The 24969-nt window shown below is 35.6% G+C and overlaps 1 protein-coding gene and 1 long non-coding RNA gene across 5 annotated transcripts in view; one reads left to right on the top strand and one right to left on the bottom strand.

Annotated features, from left to right (window-relative positions):
* NUBPL (NUBP iron-sulfur cluster assembly factor, mitochondrial) overlaps positions 1 to 11510 on the bottom strand; it is a 294710-nt gene extending 283200 nt beyond the window's left edge. For 3 of the 4 annotated variants that reach the window (XR_005654429.1, XM_039870497.1, XM_039870496.1), the window contains exons 1-3: positions 11355 to 11510; positions 10636 to 10783; positions 8233 to 8267 (exon numbers count right to left, since the gene is read on the bottom strand). Coding sequence is in view for 3 of the 4 variants with exons in the window: in XM_039870497.1 (XP_039726431.1) it covers positions 8233 to 8267; positions 10636 to 10783; positions 11355 to 11462 (291 nt within the window). In the remaining variant the exon portion in view is untranslated. The remainder of the gene's footprint in view (positions 1 to 8232; positions 8268 to 10635; positions 10784 to 11354) is intronic. The other variant, XM_039870498.1, reaches the window with a different exon arrangement.
* A 1-nt stretch (position 11511) lies between these two features.
* LOC120608574 (uncharacterized) lies at positions 11512 to 23014 on the top strand. The gene is made up of 2 exons (XR_005654430.1): positions 11512 to 11619; positions 22656 to 23014. It is a non-coding gene; the product is annotated as an uncharacterized LOC120608574 (long non-coding RNA).
* Positions 23015 to 24969: the final 1955 nt, after the last annotated feature.

The raw sequence follows: 24969 nt of genomic DNA, 5'->3' as shown, positions 1-24969 counted from the left end.
GAGAAGTAATGTGAGCTTCACTTAGAGTGAGAATAGAAAGAGTTGAAATAGAAAGATACATACTGGAAAAATATTAGAGACAGAAACAAGGACATTTGCTGGCTAATGAATTGTGGCAAGGATAGGGCAGAATCAATAAAGACTATAAAACTGATTACTACATGCATTACATTACAGGTTTCTGTAAAATCAAATGTAATTATGTTCATGAAAATGCTCTATGAGAAAAAAAGACTGCTTTTCTCTGGAGTAAAAGCTAGTCATCTTGGACAGATACACCACTATATTTGACCTTGAAAATATCTCATTATTTTAAGACATTTATCTTCCTTCTGTCTTCACTAGATTATAAAACCTTTAAGAGTACATAATTTGTCTATTCTATTATGAAGCACAATAAAATCTTAAGTATTGTTTTAATTAACACTTTCTCACTCACAGAAGAAACTACTATTCAACCTAATTCAGCTACATATAACCAAAATACACACACATGCAGATACACAGAAAGATACACACTTACATACACACACACACACACACACACAAAACACTGTTTTGTGATGAAGTCTTAGCAGGCTTTAAACTACCACAATGCATGTTTATTTTTCTTTATATTCCCAAGGTGACTAAGAATTCGTATTATAGGTGCTCAGTAGGTGCTTGCTGAACTGAAATGAACTGACTTAGAAATTTCACAGAGCTTATCAGTGGTTTCTGGTGACCTTTATGTTTCCCTCTCACAGTCTCAGTGTTCTCACTGTTTATTAGATTTAAAATGTTTCTACATTTTAGAGATCCATACTAAAGGTGATTAAGAAAACAAAAAAAAGAAAAATCAAGAAATACGATTGTCGATACGCATGACAATAGTGTGCCAGTAACTATTTAACAACCAGCTCAGAATGAGATGGGAAGCCTGATTTTCAGTATTGCCAATTTCCATGGTTTAAATACTCCCACCATCCTCTATTTCAAGCTAACAACATATCAACTGGTTTGCAAAATTCCTGAAAGTTTAACAGTCGGTTCTCACTAACAAGGATGAGCCAGCTCCAACAATTCACTGTCTGCAATATTTAGATGCATGACATAAATGATCCCAAATTCTGCTCTGCGATACTAACTTTTAGATCCCCAAAGGAAAGTACAAAAGACAAGGAAAAAGCAAAGAAAATTCATACCCTATTCTTATAGAATCTCTCTCATTCTACAAAATAGTCTTCTTTTGAACTGGGCAGATAATCCAGCCCAGAAATTTCTTTTGCCTATGCCAGTGATGTCCCAACTTTTCTAATCATGCACACCTTTCAGTAAAGAATGTTTAAGCATATCCTCAATATATGTTAATATATTTGTTTACAAATTATATTAGAACTACTATACATATAAATTATAAAGCATACATAAAAACATAAAAGATGAAAATTAATACAAATTGAAAAGAAAAATTTCCCTCCCTACATCACAATGGACTATCATATATACCCCCCACCCTAGGGTTTACACAATCCAATTTAGAGATTACTAAGGTGAACATTAAAAGTAAAATGAATAAGACACAGAGTTACAGACAAGAGGGTGGAGTAGGAAAACACTGTGCTTGCCTACTCCCCTGACAATATTAAAATTACAACTAAATTACAGAACAATCAACCTGAAGAACTATCTGAAGACTAGCTGAATAAAACTCCTATAACTAAGGATATAAAGATAAGACCACATCAAGACTAATAGGAGAGGTAGAGATGCAAAATGGTCTGGTCCCACACCCACGTGTGGTGGCTGAGTGTTGGGAGGGATATCTTGGCTGCAGTGGTCCCCCTAGAAAAGCAATAGCCCCACACTAGAATACTGAGCTCAGTGTTCTAGTACCAAGAAGAGGTGTCCCCACAAAATCTGGCTGTGAAAATCAGTGGGGATTCCAACCATCTGGGTAAGATGGAACATTACCAGAAACCCAGAAGTCCTCTTACAGGGCCTGCACACAGACTCACTCACTCGCAGGCACTCACTTTGGACTCTGATGGAGAAACAGCATCTTGGGAGGTGCCACAAACATACTGTAAAAGACTGAGTTGTGTGGCTTCAGGGAGAGAACTAGAGAGACAGTTGCCATTGTCCTTGCGTTAAGCCCTCCTCCCATGCAGCCTACAGGCAGGCACCATCTTTCCTGTGTTGAGCCCTCCCCCAACCCCACCTCCACTGGGCCGAATCTGAATCTGAACCAGCATGGTAAGCTCCGCTTACCTTGCCCTGGTAATCACCTGGGACCACGCCTCATCTGAGGGTCCTTCAGAAGCTGAGCCTTACTGGCAGCCAGGAGGTGGCTCCAGGCCTTCGGATGCCCTGGGCCTTTTGCTGAACTGCCCCAGGCCTAGTACTGATGGCAACCAGCCTCAGTTTGCGCCACCAGGTCCAACATAGGCAGCAACCAACCACAGATCCCTTTGTAGCACCTACCAGGTAACCCCGAGCAGTAACAAGCAGCAGCTGACCTTGACCTGCATGGGAGCCCCTCCCAGGGGGCCCCAAATCCAACACACCCAGAGACCACAACAGAGCACTACCTGATTAGCCCCACAAGCAGTACATCCAAAGACAGTCTAAACAGGCACATGAGCCCACCGGGGCAAATCCTACTGGTGGGGTCAGCCCCCACACAGCAGCTCATACACTGTGAGTGTGGCCAGTCCTCACAGCCAGTCAGCCTGAGAGTCAATCCCATCCAGTGATGTACCAGCAGGAAACAAGGCTCAATTACAACAGGAGGGCACATATGACCCACATAAAAGAGCACTCCTGGAGCACTCACACAGGTGACCATCCTGAACAGGATGCCTTCACAGGTGAATTTTGCCAAATATTCCAAGAAGAATTAACACCTATTCTCAAACTACTCCAAAAAATTCAAGAGAGAAGGCTCCCATGCTCATTTTACAAGGCCACCATTACCCTGATTCCAAAACCAGACAAAGACATTGCAAAAAAAGAAAATTATAGGCCAATATCCCTGATAAACACAGGTGCAAAAATCCTCAACCAAACATTAGCAAATCGAATTCAAAAAGACATTAAAAATATCATACACCATGATCAAGTTGGATTTATTCCTGGGATACAAAGTTACTTCAATATCCACAAATCAATTAATGTGGTAGACAAACTGAAAGATAAAAATCATATGATCTTATCAATAGATGCAGAAAAAGCATTTGATGATATCCAGCATCCATTTATGACAAAAATGTTCAACAAAGTGGGAATAAAGGGAACACACCTCAACGTAATAAAGCTCATATATGACAAACCCATTGCTAACACCATACTCAATAAGGAAAAGCTAAAAGCATTGTCCTTTAGATCAGGAACAAGACAAGGATGTCCACTTTCATCAAGTTTATTTAACATAGTATTTGGAGTCCTAGCCATAGCAATCAGACAAGAAAAAGAAATAAAAGGCATCCAAATTGAAAAGGAAGAAGTCAAACTGTCATAATTTGCAGATGACATGATACTATGTATAGAGAACCCTAAAGATGTCACAAAAAAACTGTTAGGACCTATAAATGAATTCAGTAAAGTAGCAGTATACAAAATTAATATTCAGAAATCGGTTCCATTTCTACACACCAACAGTGAACTATCAGAAAGAGAAATTAAGAAAACAATCCCATAAAATTTACCATTACATAAAAAATAATAATAATAAAATACCTAGGAATCAATTTAACCAAAGAGGTAAAAGACCTGTACTCAGAAAATTATAAGTCATTGAAGAAATAAGTGGAAGTAGACACAAATAAATGGAAGCATATACTGTGCTAATGGATAGGAAGAATTAACATCATTAAAATGTCCATATTATCCAAAGTAATCTGTAGATTCAATGCAATCCCTATCAAAAAACCAATAGCATTTTTCACAGAACTAGAATAAATAATCCAAAAATGTATATGGAACCATAAAAGACCCTAAATAGCCACAGCAATGTTGAGAAAGAACAAAGTAGGAGGTATCACACTACCTGATATCAAACTATACTACAGGCTATAGTAATCAAAACAGCATGGTATTGGCATAAAAACAGACACATAGATCAATGGAACAGAATAAAGAGCCCAGAAAAAAAAAAACCACGCCTATTTGGTCATTTAATCTATGACAAAGGAGGCAAGAATATACAATGGAGTAAAGATAGTCTATTCAATAAATGGCGTTGGGAAAACCAAAGGGATACATGCAGAAAATAAATAAATTAATTAAATTAAATTAAACTAGACAATCCTCTAACATCATATAGAAGAATAAAGTCAAAATGGATTAAAGACATAAATGTAAGACCCTAAACCATGAAACTCCCAGAAGAAAACACAGGAAGCAAACTCTCTGATGTTGCTCTCAGTAATATTTTTTCTGACATTTCTTCACAGGCAAGGGAAACAAAAAAATAAATAAATGAATGGGACTACATCAAACTAAGATGTTTTTACACAGCAAAGGAAACCATCAACAAAATGAAAAGACAATCTACTGAATGGGAGAAGATATTTGCCAATGATACACCTGATATGGAGTTAATATCCAAAATTGATAAAGAATTCATATAACTCAACACCAAAAAAACAAACAATCCAATTAAAAAATAGTCCAAGAACCTGAATAGACTTTTCTCCAAAGGGGACATACAGATGGCCAATACACATATGAAAAGATGCTCAATGTCACTAATCATTAGAGAAATGCAAATTAAAACCACAATAAGATGATGGCTATCATCAATAAATCAGTGTTGGTGAGGATATGGAGAAAAGGGAACATTATTGGTAGGACTGCAAACTGGTACAACCACTACTGAAGTTTGGAGGTTCCTCAAAAAACTAAAAATAGAACTACCTAATGACCAAGCAATTACACTTCAGGGTATTTATTCAAAGTCAACCAAAACACTAATTCGAAAAAATATATGCACTCTTATGTTCACTGCAGCACTATTTACAATAGCCAAGATATAGGGGCCACCCAAGTGCCCATCAATAGACAACTGGATAAAGAAGATGTGATACATATATACAATGGAATATTACTCAGCCACAAAAAAAAAAAAAATGAAATCTTACCATTTGCAACAACACTGATGGACCTAGAGGGTGTCAAGTGAAATAAGTCAGACAGCAAAAGAAAAATATCATATGATTTCACTTATATGTGGAAACTAAAAAACAAACAAAAATGGAAACAGACTAATAGATATAGAGAATTGGAGATTGCCAGATAGAAGGGGGTTTGAGGAGCCAGGTGAAAAGATGAAGGGATTCAGAAGTACAAATTGGTAGTTACAAAATAGTCATAGGGATATGAAGTAGAGCAAAGGGAATACAGTCAATAATATTGTAGTAACTATGTATAGTGCCTGGTGGGTACTAGACTAATTGGGGGAATCGCTTTGTAAATTATATAAATCTCTAACTGCTACATTGTACATCTGAAACTAATATTAAATAATATTGACTGTAATTGAAAAATTAAAATTAAAAAAAAAAAGTAAAATGAATAACTTCCTGGACCTGTTTACCCTAGGCCTATAACCTAATATTATTAGATTTTCCCACTCCAATACTGAAAAAGGGCACCAACCCACGGGAAACAACAGGAGAAAAGAGTTAGCAAGGTCTTAAGCAAAGTTGGACTAAGGAGAACCAGGTCCATGGAATTAAGACCTCATGGCAACGAATCACTAGAGAGGCTACAAAGACACCATTCTAACTGGGGCACCATGTCCTAATAAATGTCCTTGGACCTAAGCCATCTCTATCAGTTCAGGCAAAGAGAAGGGCTGAGAGGAAACTTGAGTTTCCCCTAAAGAACAAATGCATTGTCTAAATAAGTGTAATATTAATAAAATCTTAAGTTGGGAAATAGAGTGTACAAGACTATGCCAGATAAATATAAATCATACAGAACAATTCTTTCCTATTGCAAATAGTCCTCTGGCAGATCACAGTTTAAGCCAAACATGCTGCTCCCTAGACAAAAACTATTAATCAAGTGTACAAGCTATATAAAATTCATCTTTCTTAAGTACACATAAATTAATTAAAAAGGACAAAATAGTAGCCATAAAATACTGTATTATGTCAGATTATCTGAGTTATCACAATGTGCTGCTCAAATTTCCTAGCTTTCTTCTTCTTAATTTCTATATTAATTTTGCTACAAAATATCAAGAAATTGAAAACAGGAAAACATCTTCATCTGGATCACAGAATACTGAACAACCTCCTAAGGAAGATTTTATAAGCATGTTTAAAAACATTTAGAATACTAAATGCTTTCTGAATAAGTGGAAAAGGGAAAGTCTTATTGCTTTTCCTTTCTTGTCAATTTCTCCATCATACATATAAAGCGTACATATAATGCTTTATATGTATTAAAGGCTGTCCTCATCCCTGCTCCCTGAGAGAAGAAAAAAAAACAGAAAGAGAAAAAAAAATCTGAGCTACCATCTTATCAAGACTAGCAACATTGAACATGAAGAAATCAACCCCTTCTTAACTATTCTTTTCATCCTCAATCACTTATTACACAGTTGCTTCACATTGTCTTAAGACTCAAAGCTTTGGCTGAAATGATAACCAAAATAAAGATCCCCATACCTACAATTTTACCTACCTTTCCACCCACTAAATTTTCCCTGTTTCCTCCTTTTCTTTAAGGAAAATGGGGTCCTTTCTCCAGGGTAACTAAATGACTTAATAAAAATTATTTTTTAAATATATTACTGTCTCTTACTTCAACAAGCATGCCTAAATATACATGATTTTCTCTCTTCTCTTTCAAATGCCCATTGAAACAAAAAGAGAAAAAATAGTTTACTATTTTTTTATTTACTAACTAAATAAAAAACCACTCTAGAAAAAAACAAGGTGCCATTAGTAGATTAGTTTTAAAAAAACTCTAGATTCATGGTTCTCAAACTTAAGCATGCATCAAAATCACCTACAGGCCTAGTTAAAACACAGATTGCAGAACTCTCACTCTCAGAGTCTCTGATTAAGTAGGTATGGAGTGGGTCTCAAGATTTTGTATGTTTAACAAGTTTCCAGGTGATGCTGATTCTGCTGGACTGAGGACCACATTATGAGAATCACCATGCTAAGTAAATAGAAAGCGTTAAAAGGAACATTATTTTACTAATTGTAAATAGCATCTCAGAGAGAGTCAAACAAATGATACAACCCTTTTTTAAGTGGATATAGATAGCAACTGAAAAATAAACAGTTCTAGAAAACTAGAAAAAATATACACAATTTCTGAATTAAAAAAATAAAAAGGCTAAATAACAACTAAAAGCTCATATAGCAGTGTGAAAAATAATCTAAGACATCTTCCAAAACACAGAGAAAAGACAAAGAGATGAAGAATATGAGTGAAAAATTAATGAGCATAAAGAATCAATATCTACCTAATAGGTTTCTGAAGAGAGAGCAAACACATCGCAAAAAGCAATCAATGAAGGAATTTTTCCTAAACTGAAAAAGACAATCCTTGATACTGCTTGACCAACTTCCAAGCAAGTAAAAAAATATAAAGCCAACAACTAGATGCATATTTGTGGCATTTTTAAACTTAAAAAAAACACTAAAAAAAAAAAAACTCTAAAAGCTTTGAGGGGAAAAAACACAGGTTATTACAAAGCAATATGAATCAGACTAGCATCAGACATCTCATTAGCATGCTAAAAGAAAATGAAATATTGTTTTCAAAGTTCAGAGAGAAAATTATTTTGAACCTGAAATTCTACATCTACTCAATATCAAATATAAAGGCAAATTAAAGATGTCTTTGGAAATTGAATAAATAAAAAACTGACTTCCTGTCTATATTAGTTTCCTACTTCTACTGTAAGAAATGGTCAAAATGGCTTTCAGTGAGCTAAAATTAAGATGTTGGCAGAACTGTATACCTTTTGGAGGCTCTAGGGAGAAATCTTTTCTAACTTCTAGAGGCTGCTGAAATTCTGTGACCAGTAGTCCCCTTCCATTTTCATTATTATTATTATTAAATGTAACCAGTACTTAGGGCAGATTTTTGAATCTCATAAAAACACGCAAATGACTACAGCTACGCTATATAGCTTCTGACAGAATAAATGAAAAACATCAATATGCTCTTTATCATTAACTTAAAAAACATTTTAATAAATTAATATTTCTATTAATAAACACCTACCGAATCATTCGCTGCTAGTGCAAGTGCAAGATTCACTGTAAGAAACAAAAAAGTAATTAAATTTAGTAACTTTCCTTCTACTAAAATTAATTTTGCCTTTCAATATTTTCAGTGTAATAACAAAAGGACATAAATTTTTAATATATCTCCCTTGTAAAAAACAAAGACATGGAGAAAACACAGAAAGTAAAAAAGACAAAAAAGAAAGTAATGTTCCAACATTAGCAATAGATGACCGCCCCCAAATTAACATTTAAATAATCCATTTATAATCTGCTATTATAAGTATAGACCAGTTGTTTGGGACAGAAGGTATAATGTTAGCAAAGAAAAAAAAAAACAAAGAAGGGACATTTAGTTAAGCACCTACTATGTATCACACACTACACATTTTCTCATGTATTTACCTATTTAAATGCTTTCATATGCCATGGCTATTTTTGTTTAAACAATCCACTTAGTTCTTAAGAAAACAATGTTAATGATATATATAGTGCAATTATTTTCAAAACGTATTTTGCAAAAGAAATTATCTACCTTTTAATAAACAAAAATTGATATGATCCTCTTGCTTTTCAAAAATAAATGCTGGTAATGAAGAAATTCTAAATATCTAACTCACAATTATCCACATATATGAAAGGTTGAACTACTATGCAGAGGAAAAGGAAGAAGGTAAAAGGTAAGTTGGTAAAATATGTTCCCAAAACTACTAGTGAATCCCAAAGGAGGAAAGTAGTATTCCCGAAACCACCTTTAGCTCAGTAATAGGGATATTTTCAAGACTGACAAATAAATAAGCCCTAATAGTATGGATAACATTTTTTTACAGAAGAATATTATAAATGATGCCAAGATTGCTTCCTTTAAAGTAGTTAACGGGACAGTTTTCAAGACAGACCTGGTTCAAATTCAAGTTCCACCACCTTCTATTGTGTGATATTTTATTCCTAAGTCTATTTCCTCCTCTGTAAAATAGGATAATTCCTATTTCATAACTGTTACAAGAATTAAGTGAAATACTGTATGTAAAGTATGCACCCTTGGTCATGGCACTTGATAAATTAATTTTTATGAATTATAAAATAATTCTGAATTTCAGGTACATCATAGATAGTTTAAACATAATCCAATTTTTAAGCAGTAATTTTACAGATTAATTCATTTTATTAAGGTCTTCCTGCACTTATACAATAGAATTACAGGACATGTTTGTATTAATCAAAGGTCACCATTCTAATCCAAAATATCTTGAGTATACAAATTCAAACAGGAAATATTTTGAGATAGTTTGAAACAGGAATAAATACATATAAGGGAAAGAAATATAATACCAACAGAGTTACACAGAAATAATATATTTCTAAGGCATATGTATGCAAATAGAACTGTTATAAAAAAGTAGAGGCCAGTTGTTTGGGACAGAAGGTATAATGTTAACAAAGAAAAAAAACAAAGAAGAGACATTTAGTAAAGCACCTACTATGTGTCACACACTACACATTTTCTCATGTATTTACCTATTTAAATGCTTTCATATGCCATGGCAATCATCTTCTAACCAAAAAACAAGAAACATTCAGTTTTAAACAAGTGCTAGCCTACAGGTCATGAAAATACTTTCCATCTTTAACCAGTCTAAGTAATCACAGAGCATGCAAAAGGATTCACACTACTCAAAACAAGAAAATGTACTCTGAATTTTCAAAAAACAACAGATGAATTCTAGAACCAAAGACTAAGAGTTTCTAAATTTTAAAACAAAATATCAAATAGATGGATTGCAAGCCCTTAGGAAAGAAAAGCAAAAATGTGTGGCTAGAGCATGAATTCATTAAGAATAATCACTAACCATTTTTTAATAACAATACATTACCTATCAAATAGTACATTAAGGGTCTATCGTAATACAATACTTGATAAATCTTAATTTCTTCAAAACATCTGAAAAACTCTTCCACAAGAAAAAGAACATAAAAGCACAGAAATAATTTAGTATTAAAGTTACTACATGTTTTAAAAATAATAGTAACAGCAACCAAAATTGAGCCCTTACTATGTAGGAGACACTGGCCTAATTTGCATAACCATCCCATGAAACAGGTTATCATCATTGCCATTTTACAGTTAAGTAAACTGAAGATCTGATGGGCAACCTAACCACCTTTTTATCAGTTAAGAAGTCACAGACTTGGCTATATACCTGGTTTTGTCTAACTCCAAAATCTAAGCTCCTAATCACTATCAACCCTTAAGTAACTAGATATTAGGAACTTCACAAATACAAATTTTTTAAAAAAACAAAACTATAATTTTAATACTGTGTACTTGCCAGCTGGCATACGTTCCTCATAAGACAGAATTAATATTCTATAATAAGACAGAATTAATATCCTATAATACCTGCTGTAGTAGACTTTCCAACTCCACCCTTTCCAGAAGCAACAACTATAACTTGTTTAACACCTTCTATTGGTTTCTGCTTTGGAAGTCCTCGTGACATGATTTGTGTTCTTCTTTGTTTTAGGGTCTCATTCTCAGCGCCAGATAACTTAAAAAAAAAAGTTTTAAAATAAGACATCTCCATTATCATGCTGTAAAAGTAAAAACAATTTGGAGTTTGTGATTAACAGGGCTTTCTTTTGCAGTCTAAGTCTGCTCACCTCCACTAGTTAGGCCTTTAGTGCTATTTACCTGCTGCTTGCTATTGATCACAGTCCTAGAGACGCATTGTTCAAGCAGAAATTTATATGCCAGAATACTGTTAAAAATGGAAAGTAAATAAGCTGCTTCTTTACCGAGTTAAATCCTCCATGTGCTTTCCTTCTCTTTAACTTATTTTCTAAATAAAGCAACACTAAGAAAGTAACGTGCAAGTCACACATCCATGTTCTAACCATCTGTTTCATGTCCCTCCATGCCTCGGCCTGGTCCTACGGGGTCCAGCCTGGAAAGTGGGGACGTCCAGTCAACTGGGGTCTCACTGAATCACCAAATGGGGGGTGGGGAGCGGGGAGCCACGAGTACTTTAGAGCGTGTTTTGGGTGCTAGGGCACCTGCGTCCCTGCCGTTCTAGCATCTCTGTCCCGCCCTCCTCCCCCCTGCCCTGCAGCACCACGGACCTGGCGCCGAAAAACCAACACTCCGCGTCCCCGAAGTGCAGCACAGGCCCCGCCACCACCCCGAAGCGACATCCCACCCAACAGCAGCAAACGCTGCCAAGACCCCATGGTGCAGAACGCAGCCTTCAGCCCAGCCCGGAAACTGTCGCGGTTGGCGCGGAGTAATGACGTCACCTGGCAACGCTCGGCTTCTTCTCCTTAGCGACTAGCTTCTGAGTTTCTTCAGCCCAGGAACCCAACTTGTCGCTGTCTCGTTCGTAGCCAGGTACAAACATTTTATAGTGTTTAACCAAATATTTGTAAAGTGGTTTTGTTGGGGTTTTTTTTGAGGGGTGGGGGAACTTATGAGTTTAATTACCTGCTATACCAGATGGAAATATGTGGTAAATGGATGGAAACAAAGTTCATAAACTTGGGACAGAAGCAAGCATTTTTGACCAGTTTAAGTTTAGACATTCACCAGATTGGACTATTTTTTGACATTTAAAATAAAACTTTTTTACCACAATAAAACAAAAAAAGTTATTACAACTGACTTCTAGAACTGCCCAAATTTTTAAAACATGATTTTAATTTTTTTCACATTTCTTTAAATGTCAAATTTTCTTTGGTAAATTTATCCAAAATACTAAATTTTTGTTTCAGAACTTAGTTTATATAATAAGAGTGCCCTAAATTGATATTCCTCAAGATACTTTTCTCTAAGCCCTAATGATTTGTATCTTCCCTTTAAAATGTATAAGTATCTTTAAGTTGTCATTCTCAAAGATATTCTGGACAAAAAATATATATATAAACACCTATAAATTCTTCTTAATTTCTGTTATAGTGTAGCAATTTATCATTCAATCCATAGTAATCTATAAACTAAGTAAGGGTGAGTTTCTTGTTCTCAAAAAGCAACCACTGACTACAGCTTCTCTACTTCTTTATTAACAACTGTACCTGAGACAGGTCTTTCTTTGATCTATGAGTTTATTTCACTATGTGTTTAAAATTTTCTTGACATTCCAGTTTTCTTCTGTTGAAAATGCTGATTTCTTTGAAAAGTTCTGATCATTTTCTTCATTCTCTACTTTAAGACATTTTACCACATTGTAACAAGAATTAAATGAAGATCTAGGTTTTCTTGACCATTCTCTAAGTGTTGCATTCATAGGTTGTTTCTTGAACTCCTTGTATGGGGAGATGGTTGATTAGCACAGCCCTGTGGAGTGCAAGGTAAAAATCACAATTGAATCTGAAGGGCTTTCCATCTTGAAAATGAAATCTTGGTTAACCTCTTCCTGCCATCCCCAGAGAGCCGAAAACCTTCACAGTCATGGCTGTGAGCGCTAGCATTCCAGCTGTGAAGTGTTTTTATGTACCTCATCTCATTTGTTTCTCACAAAAGTCCTGGAGTAGGTAGGTAGGTGGTAGGTAGGTAGATTCACTAGTATCCTGTTTTTATTAGCAAGAAAACTGAGGCTTAGAAAGTTTAGAGACTTGAACCATCTGGGAAGTTGGAAATGGTGGAATTTGAAAATAACCAGGTTTTCTCACTAAGCAGAATATAGTCACTTAAACACTACCACTGTTTAATATTTTACCTTTTTTTTTCTCCCTGCATGATCTGCAATAATAATCTGCTTCATACTGATCTTTACTGCTGTGTTGCTGATAATTACCTGAAAGAGAAGTTAGGATGCTTTGCTAGGCTCAAAAAGGTTTAGCTAAGTCAGAAAAGTCTGATGAAGCAAATTTCACTCAAAAAAGAACTTAAGTGAGCCAAAGCGTGACAGAGGAAGTGGAATTTATCTTGGTGGAAGGAGGTATGTCTACATCCAAAAGGAATGAGAGAATGAAGGAAATAGTTTTAGGAGAGGAAGCTGGAAAGCTGATAATGACCCAAAAAAGGATAATTAAGGGTTTCAAAGGTTGATTTTAATTTGTTTCTTGTCTGTAGAGAGTTTGTTGTATAATCATTCAGTTTGTTTTGTTCTAACCTGATCTTTAATTTCTTCATCCCTAATGCAGGCATAACATATCAACCTCAAAGAATTATTGTGAGGATTAGATGAGATCTTACCAATAAAATACACTCAGTCTAGTAAGCTCTGAAAAAACATCAGTTCATTGTGTTTTCTCCCCCAATCTCACAACTTATTGCTTTCTTTATCTTTTACTAGGTATAACACATTTCACTTATTGTTTTATATCATTTTCTTATTTTGTTATTTTGTAATGTGTTTCCTTAGTTGATTTTATCAATTTTTAAATATTTATCAGCTCAATTTTTATAAATTGTAAACCAAACTAACAGCGATAAAGGGAATAGCTGTCAGTATAATCCACTCACAAAATAAGAAATGCTAAATATTTGTTTCTCTCCAGGTAGCTTTGCAAGTTCTTTCAGACTTCTATTGAAAATTCATTCATTTTTTAAAAATGATTATTGAGCAACTACTACAAGCCAAGCACTACACTAATCTTAGAGTTTTCAACACTGAACCAGACATAAACCCTCCACTCAAGGACTATACAGCAAGAGAGACAAAACAAGTTAACAACTACAATATGGTACGATAAGTATAGGAAAAAAGCACTGAGTGATACAGAAAGGGCACTCAATTCAATCAGGGAAGTATTCTGGATATGGTAACATCTAAGCTGAATCCTAAGTGTGGGTAATCCTAAGTGTGGATAATACGTAGGTGTCACCCGAGAGAACTGCAACAGGGTTGTTGTGCAGAGGTAAGAAACAAACTGTTAATCACTGCAAATAATATGTGTAGCTTGAAGATAGATTGTGAGGTGCATGATTAAAAGAGATAAGGATGGAGGTTGGTAAGGATGCAGGTTGTCCAGGTCATGAAAGGCTTTATACATCATTAAAGGAATTTGGACTTGTTCCTGAGGGACCATGGAAGGGTTTTGGTTTTTTTAACATTTTATTTTTTTACTTTTCCCCCTCCCCTCTGGTAACCACTAGTCCATTGTCCATGTCCATGGGTCTCTGTTTTTTTGTCCTGTTCATTTGTTGCTTTTAGGTTTATATCCCACATATAAGTGATATCATGTGACTTTCAACCTCCTTTTCGTATGGCTTATTTCACTTAGTAAGATTATTTCAAGGTCCATCCATGTTGTCGCAAATGGCAGTATTTCATCTCTTCTTATGGCTAAGTAATATTCCATTGTGTGTGTGTGTGTGTGTGTGTGTGTGTGTGTGTGTGTGTGTGTGTGTGTGTGTGTGTTATATACCACAGCTTCTTTAAACCAATCATATCATAGGACATTTTGGTTACTTTCATGTCCTGGCCACTGTGAATAATGCTGCTATGAACATCAGTTGCAAATATATTTACAGATATGAGTTTTCAAGTCTTTGGGATAAATACTCAGTAGAGGGATTGCTAGATCATATGGTAGATCAATTCTTAGTTTTTTGAGAACCCTCCATACTGTTTTCCATAGTGGCTGTACAAATTTGCAGTCTCACTAGCAGTGTATGAGGGTTTCTATTTCACCACATCCTCTCCAACATTTGTTATTACTTGTCCTGTTGATTATAATCATTCTAACAGGTGTGAGATGGTGTCTCATTGTGGTTTTGATTTGCATTTCCCTAATAGCTAGCGATGTTCAGCATCTTTTCATGTATTTTTTGGCCATTTGTATGTCCTCTGGAGAGAAGTGTCTGTTCAGATCCTCTGCCTATTTTCTGATTGGATCGTTTGTTTTTGTTGTTGTTATTGTTATTGACTCATATGAGTTCTTTGTATATTTTGAATATCAGGCCCTTATCAGAGGCGTTGCTTGCAAATATGTTTTCCCATTCGGATGGTTGTCTCTTTACATTGTTGACGATTTCTTTTGCTGAGCAGAAGCTTTTTAGTTTGTTGTAGTCCGATTCATTTATTTTAGCTTTTACTTCCCTTGCCTTTGAGGTCAAATTCATAAAATCCTCTTTAAATCCAAGGTCCTTGAGTTTCATTTCTTTGTTTTCTTCTATGTGTTTTTTTGTTTCAGGTCTTATATTCAGGTCCTTAATCCATTTTGAGTTAATTTTGGTGTGTAGTGATAGACAACAGTCTAGTTTCATAAATGCCCATTTTCTTATGTTTCTTCTCCTGATGGTATCAGCTAGTTTTTATATTTCTCTTTCATTATTTTTCATTCTTCAGTTTCTCTCTTCTTTTTTCTAATTTATTTCTAGATTTCTGTCTTCGATATCTTTTCCTCCATTTGGTTAACTCTATTTCCCAAGCTTGTTATTTCATTTTTCAACTCTTGCAGTGTGTTCTTTATCTCCAGAAGGTCTATTTGGTTCTTTTTGAGGGTTTCAGTCTCCTTGTTAAAGAACTCATTCTGCTCATCTAGTTGTTTTTTCAATTCCTGAAATCGTTGATATAAGTCATTTTGGATCTCACTGAGTTTTTTCAAAAGTACCATCCTGAATTCTCTGTCACTTAAGTCGCATATTTCTATGTCTGTCAGCTTATTTTTTGGAGATTTTTCTCTTTCTTTCTGAGATGCCTTATCACCTTAGTTGTTCATGGTGTTTCATGGACTGTTTCTTCACCTGGGCATTAACGGACATGTGTTCTGCTTTTTTTTTTTCTAGAAAGATTTATTATATAATAGTCCCTAGCAAAGAAGGTGTTTTTCTTTTGGTTTCCAGTAAGAGTCTAAGCCTCTTGGATCTCTGCTTTATATAAAGTCTTAATAATGTCTTTTTTTTTCCTGATAAATATTTAATCATGCTCGCTACCCTCAGTCTCAGTTCCTGTCAGTGTTAGAGTTCGATTCCCCTGGGGCTTCATGGTGATGGGTCTCAGAGGGTATGGGGGAAAGGACCCTCTGGGCTGGGGAATGGGGCTGCAGCTCAGCCTCGGTTTTGCAACTGTGGCTGGTAAAAATGAACTCTTGTTTCTCTGCCATCCCCACTTTTCTGCCATCCCCGTTTCTCTGCCTTCTGCCCTGATGACAGAGCACTGCTGCCGGCCACATGGAGCTCACAGCGCTCCCAGGCAGGGCTGTTCAGGGAACTCACTGCACCTTCTCCCCTCCTTCTCTTCCTACAGGGAGCTCCAGTTGTGAGAAGTAGCTTCTTTGTTTCTCTCAGTCCACCAACCGACACCTGGGGTTCTGACCTGTAGTAGCTCTTATGTGCAGATCCCATGCTCGGACGTGCTGGTGTGCAGTTCGGGGGATTTTTGTTGAGTTTTAGATGCTCAGCTTATTGTTGTTTTAAGGGGAGAGATCTGGGGACATCTCTCACTCTGCCATGTTTGATCCAATCCCCATGGAAGGGTTTTAAGCAGGAAAGTAATATGATCAGATTTGTGTTTTAGAAATACCACTATGATTACCCAGTTTTTTAAAAAAATGGATGCAAGAGACAAGATCAGAGGCAGAGACAGGAGGTTATTGCAATAATCCAAGAGACCTGTTGAAAGCTCGACTCAACATCTCTAAATTTCACTTTGCTTATCTATGAAGTAAATAATGCCTACTTGTAGCATTGCTGTGAGGTTGAATTTAAAATAATGCATGCAAAATGCTTATCACGTAGTATATATATTCATTAACTATTGGCTATTATGATTAGTCATGGTTGTGGAGAGGTTCATGATATGGGCAGCTAGGTGAATGGTATTGACATTCTCTGAAGAGATAACGTAAGGAGAAGAACAAGTGAAACCAATGTTTGTATAATGAATGAATCATTAATTTGCTTTACCTTTCAGCAGATTAAGATATCAGGAAAGTAGTAGAGATGTCCATTGTTTCTTCTCCAACAACCACTGCCCCACCCCTGCAACACACACACAGACCCATGGCTCCTTCTCAAAAGAGTATTCTTCCTTAGCTCCTAAGAATTGATGTCATCAAGCCATAAAGTATATAAATGTCTGACCACTATGCTATACACTTGAAGCTAATATAAAATAATATTCAATTGTATTGAAAAGTTAAAAAACAGAGGTAAAAAAGTAATTGATGTGTCATTTAACCCCACTCCCATGGTCACTAATTGGATTAAAGATTGACACAATCAAAATTGGACCAAATAGATTCTTTCTCCACAGAATTTAAAAGTAAGAGATATTTCTTAATCTTAGTTTGCATTTGAACTGATAAGGCTCAAGAAACTGTGTTCTGCTTAGTGGATACAGAAGCAGAAAAACTCAATGCAAAGAAAAAAGAATAAAGCAGGCTGTACACGATCATATGCCCAGAGAAGGAAGGGAGAACAATTGCCCTAGTTCATAATAGCTCTCCAGTTCCTGGCTCTACTCCATAGTGAAGTTCAGCTATACTTCCTATCCTTAGTTCCAAAAGATATACTTACATCCACCCAACAGATTCTCTTTCTACCTTGGCTTAATTTGGGTGGGTTTCTGTGTACTTATAACTGTGATGAGATATATTTTGTAATATTTATCAAAAATTTCCCAATAATTCCTTGTACCTCATATAGCCCTTCTTCATTTGGACAAAATATCGTGGTATCATTTTAAGACACAACAGAATGTTAAAGAAAAGAGATTGTTTCCTTGCTTTTGAATTTTGAAATTTGGGACCTTTTAAGAGAAAGGCAACAGCTCTGGCAAAGACAATAGACTTGGAAGAACTACATGATGATATAAATACATGATTTCTTACCTATATAAGTTAGGATTACATTAGGCTGCAAATAGCAGAAAACTTTACCATTGTCTTAAACAAGTAGGGCTATATTAGTCTAATATGAAAAGTTCACAGGTAGACTCTACAGGTCTGATTAAGTGAATCCACTATGTTGTTATATGCCAAATTCATTATTATTGTTCCCTCATCTTGGTGTCATCTTTGTCCCCTCAGTCACAAGATGGTGGCTGTACCTTCAGGCATCAAGATTATGTTCCACACAGAAAGAGGAATGACAAAGATGAAAACATTCCCTAATGAGTCTTTGCCTTTTTTATTTGGGAAGGGAAACCACACACATACCAGATTGACTAGAACCAGGTCACATGCCTATACTTAAAAGCAAGAGAAGCTAAGAAATAAAGCATTTACATATATCTAACCTTTAGAGGAGAGTAAAGCAGTGGAGAATTTATTGGAAATGGATATTGAGTAACCATACTCAATATCTGTCTAGAGAGACTATATAAAATTTTCTGGGGTTGTCGAGAATGGAGATAGAAGAAAAATGATAACTTAGATATACATGTACTCTTATGCCAGATATTGGTAGTTGGATAACCCAATAACATTCTCAACCCCCTGTTTCCTTGCCACCTTCAACTATAGAGAAGAGTAAAGCAGTGGAGAAGTTATTGGAAATGGATAGAGGCTAGAAATTCATATACTCACTTTCCTAATCTTACTTGCTAATTCTGTACATAGTTCTGGGTATGTATGACTTAGTTCTCCACAATGTGGTACAGGGAAGATTTTCTGGTGGGCTTCTGAGAAAGCATTTGCTTTTCTGATAGAGTGGAACTCCTTTTTCCCATCTTGACCATGGATATGACACCTGGAGGTGTAGCGGTCATCTCGTGAACATGACAAGCACAATGGTGACAAACACAATGACAAAAACCAACAGCTAAGGGTAATGTAGTAAAAGTACGACAGGAAGTTAAATACTTGATTATAAAGTTAAGCTTCTATGCCAGTCCTGGCTTGCGTCTCCAGATATCTTGGTTAGGATTTCTTTATTTTGAAGTTAAAATAATCTATGCCTGTTACAACACCTAAGAAGGAACCCCATACACTATGACTATCTCTTCCCCATTCACTCAAAATTGAGCCCCAGGGTGAAGGGTGAACAATGGAACCCAAATCAGAGAATCAATGCCCCAATTCCCAAATAGAACTCAATGTAGAGAGAACACCACAGAATAAAAATGGCTGAGTGTTGTGTTTATGCAGAGACAGTCTGAGACAGCCTCAGAATTTGTCCTCTGCAAGAAGCCACATGAGCAGCTAAGTGCAAGCCGATCCATAAGAGAACTTTAGGTCAAGAATAGGGGAATATTTGGCAACAATCTGCATGTTTAAGTACATGACATCCTAATGGTTGCTGGTATGGATAGATAAAGACTGAGGATTAAAGTCATGTGGACATCTGGATACTACATAGGTGTAATCCTGGTGGAATCTGTATTTAACAAGATTAAGTTTCTACCACCTGAGAAATTTATAAATAAATACTTATCAAAACAAAGAGGATTATTTTGAATATCTTCTAACTATGTATATAGTAATATCTTGTATTTTCTAGAAAGGAAGTATTTGATTACTCGCCCCTTCAAAAACAAAAACAAAAATGAAAACAAAATGATGTTTCAAGCACTTGCTAGAAGTTCAGATTCCCACACACAGTAGGGGCCTGCCTCGTTTTCTGTCCTTAAGTCTCAGTGTCAGCTGAGAACATGCTTGGCTCCTTTGCTCAACTCATTAAGGAAAATAGAGTGTTATGGACAGTTTCCTGTAACTGTAGAATATACTAAATAAAGCTCAGAAACTTGTGCCAGTGCCTTCAGTTTAAGGTTATTGTCCCCAGATAAACCACTCATCCTGTCCAAAGGGCTCACTAAAATGAAAACTTCACCCCATCTATGAACTTGTCTAAATGACAACCCTCTTAATTGACCCTACTTTGCCCCACGGTGTGATTTGTTTCAAAGCCTTTCTGCTCATGTCTAAGCATGAAACTGTCTCTTAACTACATCTAATATGAATTTTCACATTAAAGTATAGAGTAATTCTGCCTAGTGAATAGCTTCCCAATGAGCCAGTCTCTGTAGGAAACCTAGTCTAGGAATTTTGTGGATTTTCCCATATCAAAGACTTTGATGGACTTTCTGTACCTAAGCTCTCAAAAACTAGTCCTGTCAAAGCTTCATTTCTTATTTTTAAAATTAAAGCAAATGTATATTCTTAGACAAAATAGGCTTCTGAGAACATACCTCCAAATGACTAAAAACTCACCTCTAGAATGAGACAGGATGGGTTTCTAAATGCCAATACCCAAAGCTGGATAAATCATGGGTGATTTGACATTTGAATTTCTGATTTATAAAATTGAACTGAATCCTTGGACAAAGGTCACAGTGCTCACACTGTAGCTGAATATAGTTTCTATGTAATGTTTAAAGCTTCAAAGAAGATCCTGTCCTGAAACAGAAGACACACAATCAGCATTTAGAAAAAGTATTTGTCACCCAAGGCAAATACTTACTATACACCAGGATTTAATATTTTCATGATTTTGCCTTTTTATTTCATTTTCTTCAAGTACCCTTTCAGCCAAGTTCTTCCTACTCTTCACTTCTATGCTAGAGGTTAGAAGACATAAGTTTCTATCAGACTTTGCTAAAACCTACTTCATTCTGTATTCAGAAGAGAATTTTCCCATGTGCTTTGGAGAACATACCAAGGGCAATGACAATGCGGAGCCCTATTGAGATATCAGACCTTCACTTCAGCTACTGTCAAGTTCAATTTTCTTCAGAGAAAAGAAGATAATGTAGATTTTTGTCTGTTTTATGCTGCTACCAAAATGTGAGGATGTCCTCTATAATCATGTGGCTTATATAATATCTTTGCCTGTTAAGTGTTCTGGTACCAAATCTGGTACCAAATAAAAAATTAAACTTTTTTTATTTAGCATGTATTAACCATACATATAGATAGTATACATGATGTGGCATAAATATTTCACATACAAAGTTTATTCAATTCATTTATAAAAGTGAAGAACTACCAAATCACTGAAATCTCTCAAAATGCATCTATATTCTGATTTAGAGCAACATTAAGGATTATAAAATCAATTTGCTGTAGGATAAACTGGCAGACTTAAAAGTATGAAGTTTATCTTTGACTTCAGCCTTCCACACAGCTCTTAAGCTGCTTGCAGTGCTCTATTTCATACCAACCAACCTCACAGGCAGTATTAGGGTCCATTTTCCATGTCATCTTCTTCTGCAGCTTAAAAATAAAAATAAAATAGGATTTTCCTGACCACCCACGATTCAGGGTAATGAACTTACCCTCAATTTTTTTAGAGGTCATTCACTAATCATTATTCAACAATCCAAACACTATTAAAGTGATAATTACTGATCTCTCCCATTTTAAGCTTTTCCAGTCTTTTCTAGTCTTCAAAACAGATAAAAAATGTTTTTGCACAGAAAATGTTCATTTGGGGCTTAATTGTCCTAAGTAATTTAATAGCTGGTGTTTTGACTTGGTTAGGAATACAAAGAGCTCTTTTAATTACCTGATGGAGTTTTGTCAATTACTCAAAGTCAATGACCTATTACAATTAATGCCACACTAAACCTCTTTTATGAATTATTTTTTTTAATTCCACCCCCCCACACACACACTTCCACCCCTGACCTACGGATGTTGCTGTCTCCTCCCATGCGCTCCTGGCATGCACCCGGGCCCTGGCACACCTGGGGTATGGACCATGGCTCCACTGGGGCTCGAACCTAGGACTTTCTGTGTGTAAAGCAGATGTGCTAACCATTACTCTATGGAACCACCCCCCTCTTTTATGAATTTCTAATCATGTGCAAGAAATACTGTTTTATTTAACCAAAGCTATTTTTTGTGGGGGAATATGCTGGCAACGTACATCGAGAATGATATTTTTAATAAGTATCAGTTACCACTAAACCAAATCAACACCATTTGCTGATAAAATGTATATGTGTGTATATATGTGTGTGTGTGTGTGTGTGTGTGTGTGTGTGTGTGTGTATGTATATATATATATATATACACATATATGTTTGTATGCATGTGTATTTACGTGTGTGTGTGTCAGTATTTCATAGCTGACAACACTGGAGAAAGAACAGAACAGTGGAAGAAGAAAATAATGTGGTTAGTAATTTATATTTATTAGTTTGTAATACTATATAGCTAACAAGAAATTCTATTAAGCTATTCCCACCAATTCCTTCTGGATTATTCAGCTAATTGAATACAGTTTCTTAGTGAGCATCTAAATGGGCATCTCTTTGTAGCTTATGTCATGTCAAATTAATCAGTTCTTTTCTAACAGACTCTAAGATGGCCCAAAATGACCCTTGTCTCTTGGTATTCACACCCTATGTAAATTAATCAGTTCTTTTCTAACAGACTCTAAGATGGCCCAAAATGACCCTTGTCTCTTGGTATTCACACCCTTCCCCTTGAGTGTGAGCAGGATCTGTAACTTGCCTCTAAGCAATTGAATACAACAAAGGTGATAGGATGTCAATTCTGTGATTACATTACATAAAATTGTAACTTTTGGCTTTCTAGGAAAAGCTCGTGTTTTGACTTGGTTAGGAATGCAGAGAGCTCTTTTAATTACCTGATGGAGTTTTATTCGACGAAGCAAACTGTCATGTTGTGAACTGCCTATGTAAAAGGCCATGTAGCAAGCAAAGAACTGAGGCCCTCACTCCAACAGCCTGCAAGGAACTGAATTCTGCTAACAACCACATGAGCCTGGAAGGGGATCTTTTCCAGTTGAGCTTTCAAATGATACTCCAATCATGGCTGACCCCTTGATTGTAGCCTTGTGAGAGACCATGAAGCCAAAGACTCAATTAAGTTGTGCACAGATTCCTGACCCACGGAAACAGTGAGATAATAAACATGTTGTTTTAAGCAGCCAAGTTTGTGGTAATTGATTGTCTATATTATAGATAACAAATATTCAGTAACCAGTTTTAATGAAGATATAGTCAAGGTATAGTTTCTTGTAGGCAATTCTTTTTTTCAACTGAAATAATTGACATATATTAACAATCGTTTTGCCATATGAAAAAATATGCATATTTTGTAAGAAGTTAAATCCTTTGTGTGATCTGAACCTTTGTCAAGCATTATTTATGTTATCTGAATACTAATAATTCATTAATTTTTATAACATTAATTATCAAACCCTATAAAATAATATATAATATTAGATACCAGAGAGAATAAAGACGTGGAGGCAGTGAATTGAACACTCTGTTTTACAAACCAAAGTCTGTTTTTCTTAATAACAATTGAACTCACTTCTTAGTGGAAAAAAAATTAGATAGTTTACAGTTATACTATTCTGCTCTTTTCTCAATGATCAAATAGTCTTCTCTTCAGTTGTGTAAGAAACTAGATTTGCAGTTCCATTCTCTGTCTGCATTAGCAGTTCGTCATCATTCTTCAAGAATGTAATTAATCTGGATAGAAGTATGAAGAAAGCAATCTTTTGTACTTAATGTATAAATAAGTAATACAAACAAGAACTTTCCAATGACACTCTAAATCAGTGGTCCTAACCTTTTTGGCACCATAGGACCCTAGCTCCTATGAGAATCTAATGGCTGATGATCTGAGGTGGGACTGAGATGGTGATGCTAGCTCTGGGGAGTGGCTAGAAATACAGATGAAGCTTCTCTGGCTCAACCACCACTTACCTCCTGCTGTGCAGCCCAGTCCTAACAGGCCAGGATGAGTACCAGTCCGCAGCCTGGGGGTTGAGAACCCCTGCTCTAAACAACAGCTAACTGCTGTAATTGTATATCAGCCCAATTGATGAAATATTATTCAGTATATATGAAAAATTCAATTAATTATACTACACATATACCATAGAGTTACCTACACCTCAGGAACATAATAATGCCTATTAGAATCTGGAGACAATCCAAGTCAATGTTTCAGACAACTCTGTAGAATTTATCCCTAAAAAAACTTCATTGAATCTGTATTGAACCATAATCTATACAATTCTTATTATATACTGAATCTTATATCTGAAAGATTTTCAAAGCATTTCGATACACATTGTCTTGTTGAAGTTTCACAACTGCCATGAGGTAGGCAGGCAAGTTATTATTAATCTCATTTCTAGATCAGGAAATGAGGAGTCAGAGATGTTAGTTTATTTGTTTTAGGGCAAATTATTGAAAGCAAAATGGAAATACAGGTCTCTCATTGCCTTTATAAGGATATTGTTGAGAAAACAATATTCTATTTGGACCAGCTATCAGGGTAAAGCACCACCTTTGAGGGAAGAAATCTAGATTTCTGCTTGACTACTTAATTCAGTAGACATTTCCACCTCCAAGCTTCTCATGTAAATTCGGGCTTCATTAGCTTTAGTTAAAAGTAATTCATTTCAGAGACCCGTAAACATATTTAATGGCCTCTTGAACTGCTTTGAAATCACATTCTAATTTATATGATATTCAAATTTTGATTAAAATATTGTTTGTGTCCCAATTATAATAGTTTATAAACCCTTTGCCCTTCATAATTCTTGAAATTCTATCTCAACCTCTACTTCTTTTATAAAGCCTTCTTCTATAATTTCATCGAGTATTAATCTTTACCTTTTTTAAAAATTATTAACATTTTATTTAACAGCATTAATTTAAGGTACATTTTGATTGCTTTCATTTTATACATTTAAGTTAGCAAAGCTAGCCTGTTTCAAGTCTCTCTTATAAAACCTGTTTTCAGTTACAGTTCAATATTGCCACAATGCAGCCAGGTTTATTTAAAATGAGGCACAGTATTACTTCTATATACATTCATAGCACTTTATCCTAAATTCTATCCAACATGAAACCTTATTATATTGCCT

The sequence above is a fragment of the Pteropus medius genome, unplaced genomic scaffold (assembly GCF_902729225.1).
Source record: "Pteropus medius unplaced genomic scaffold, Ma_sr-lr_union100, whole genome shotgun sequence".
In the NCBI taxonomy this organism is placed as follows: Eukaryota; Metazoa; Chordata; class Mammalia; order Chiroptera; family Pteropodidae; genus Pteropus; species Pteropus medius.
This window is presented reverse-complemented; position numbering and strand designations above follow the sequence as displayed.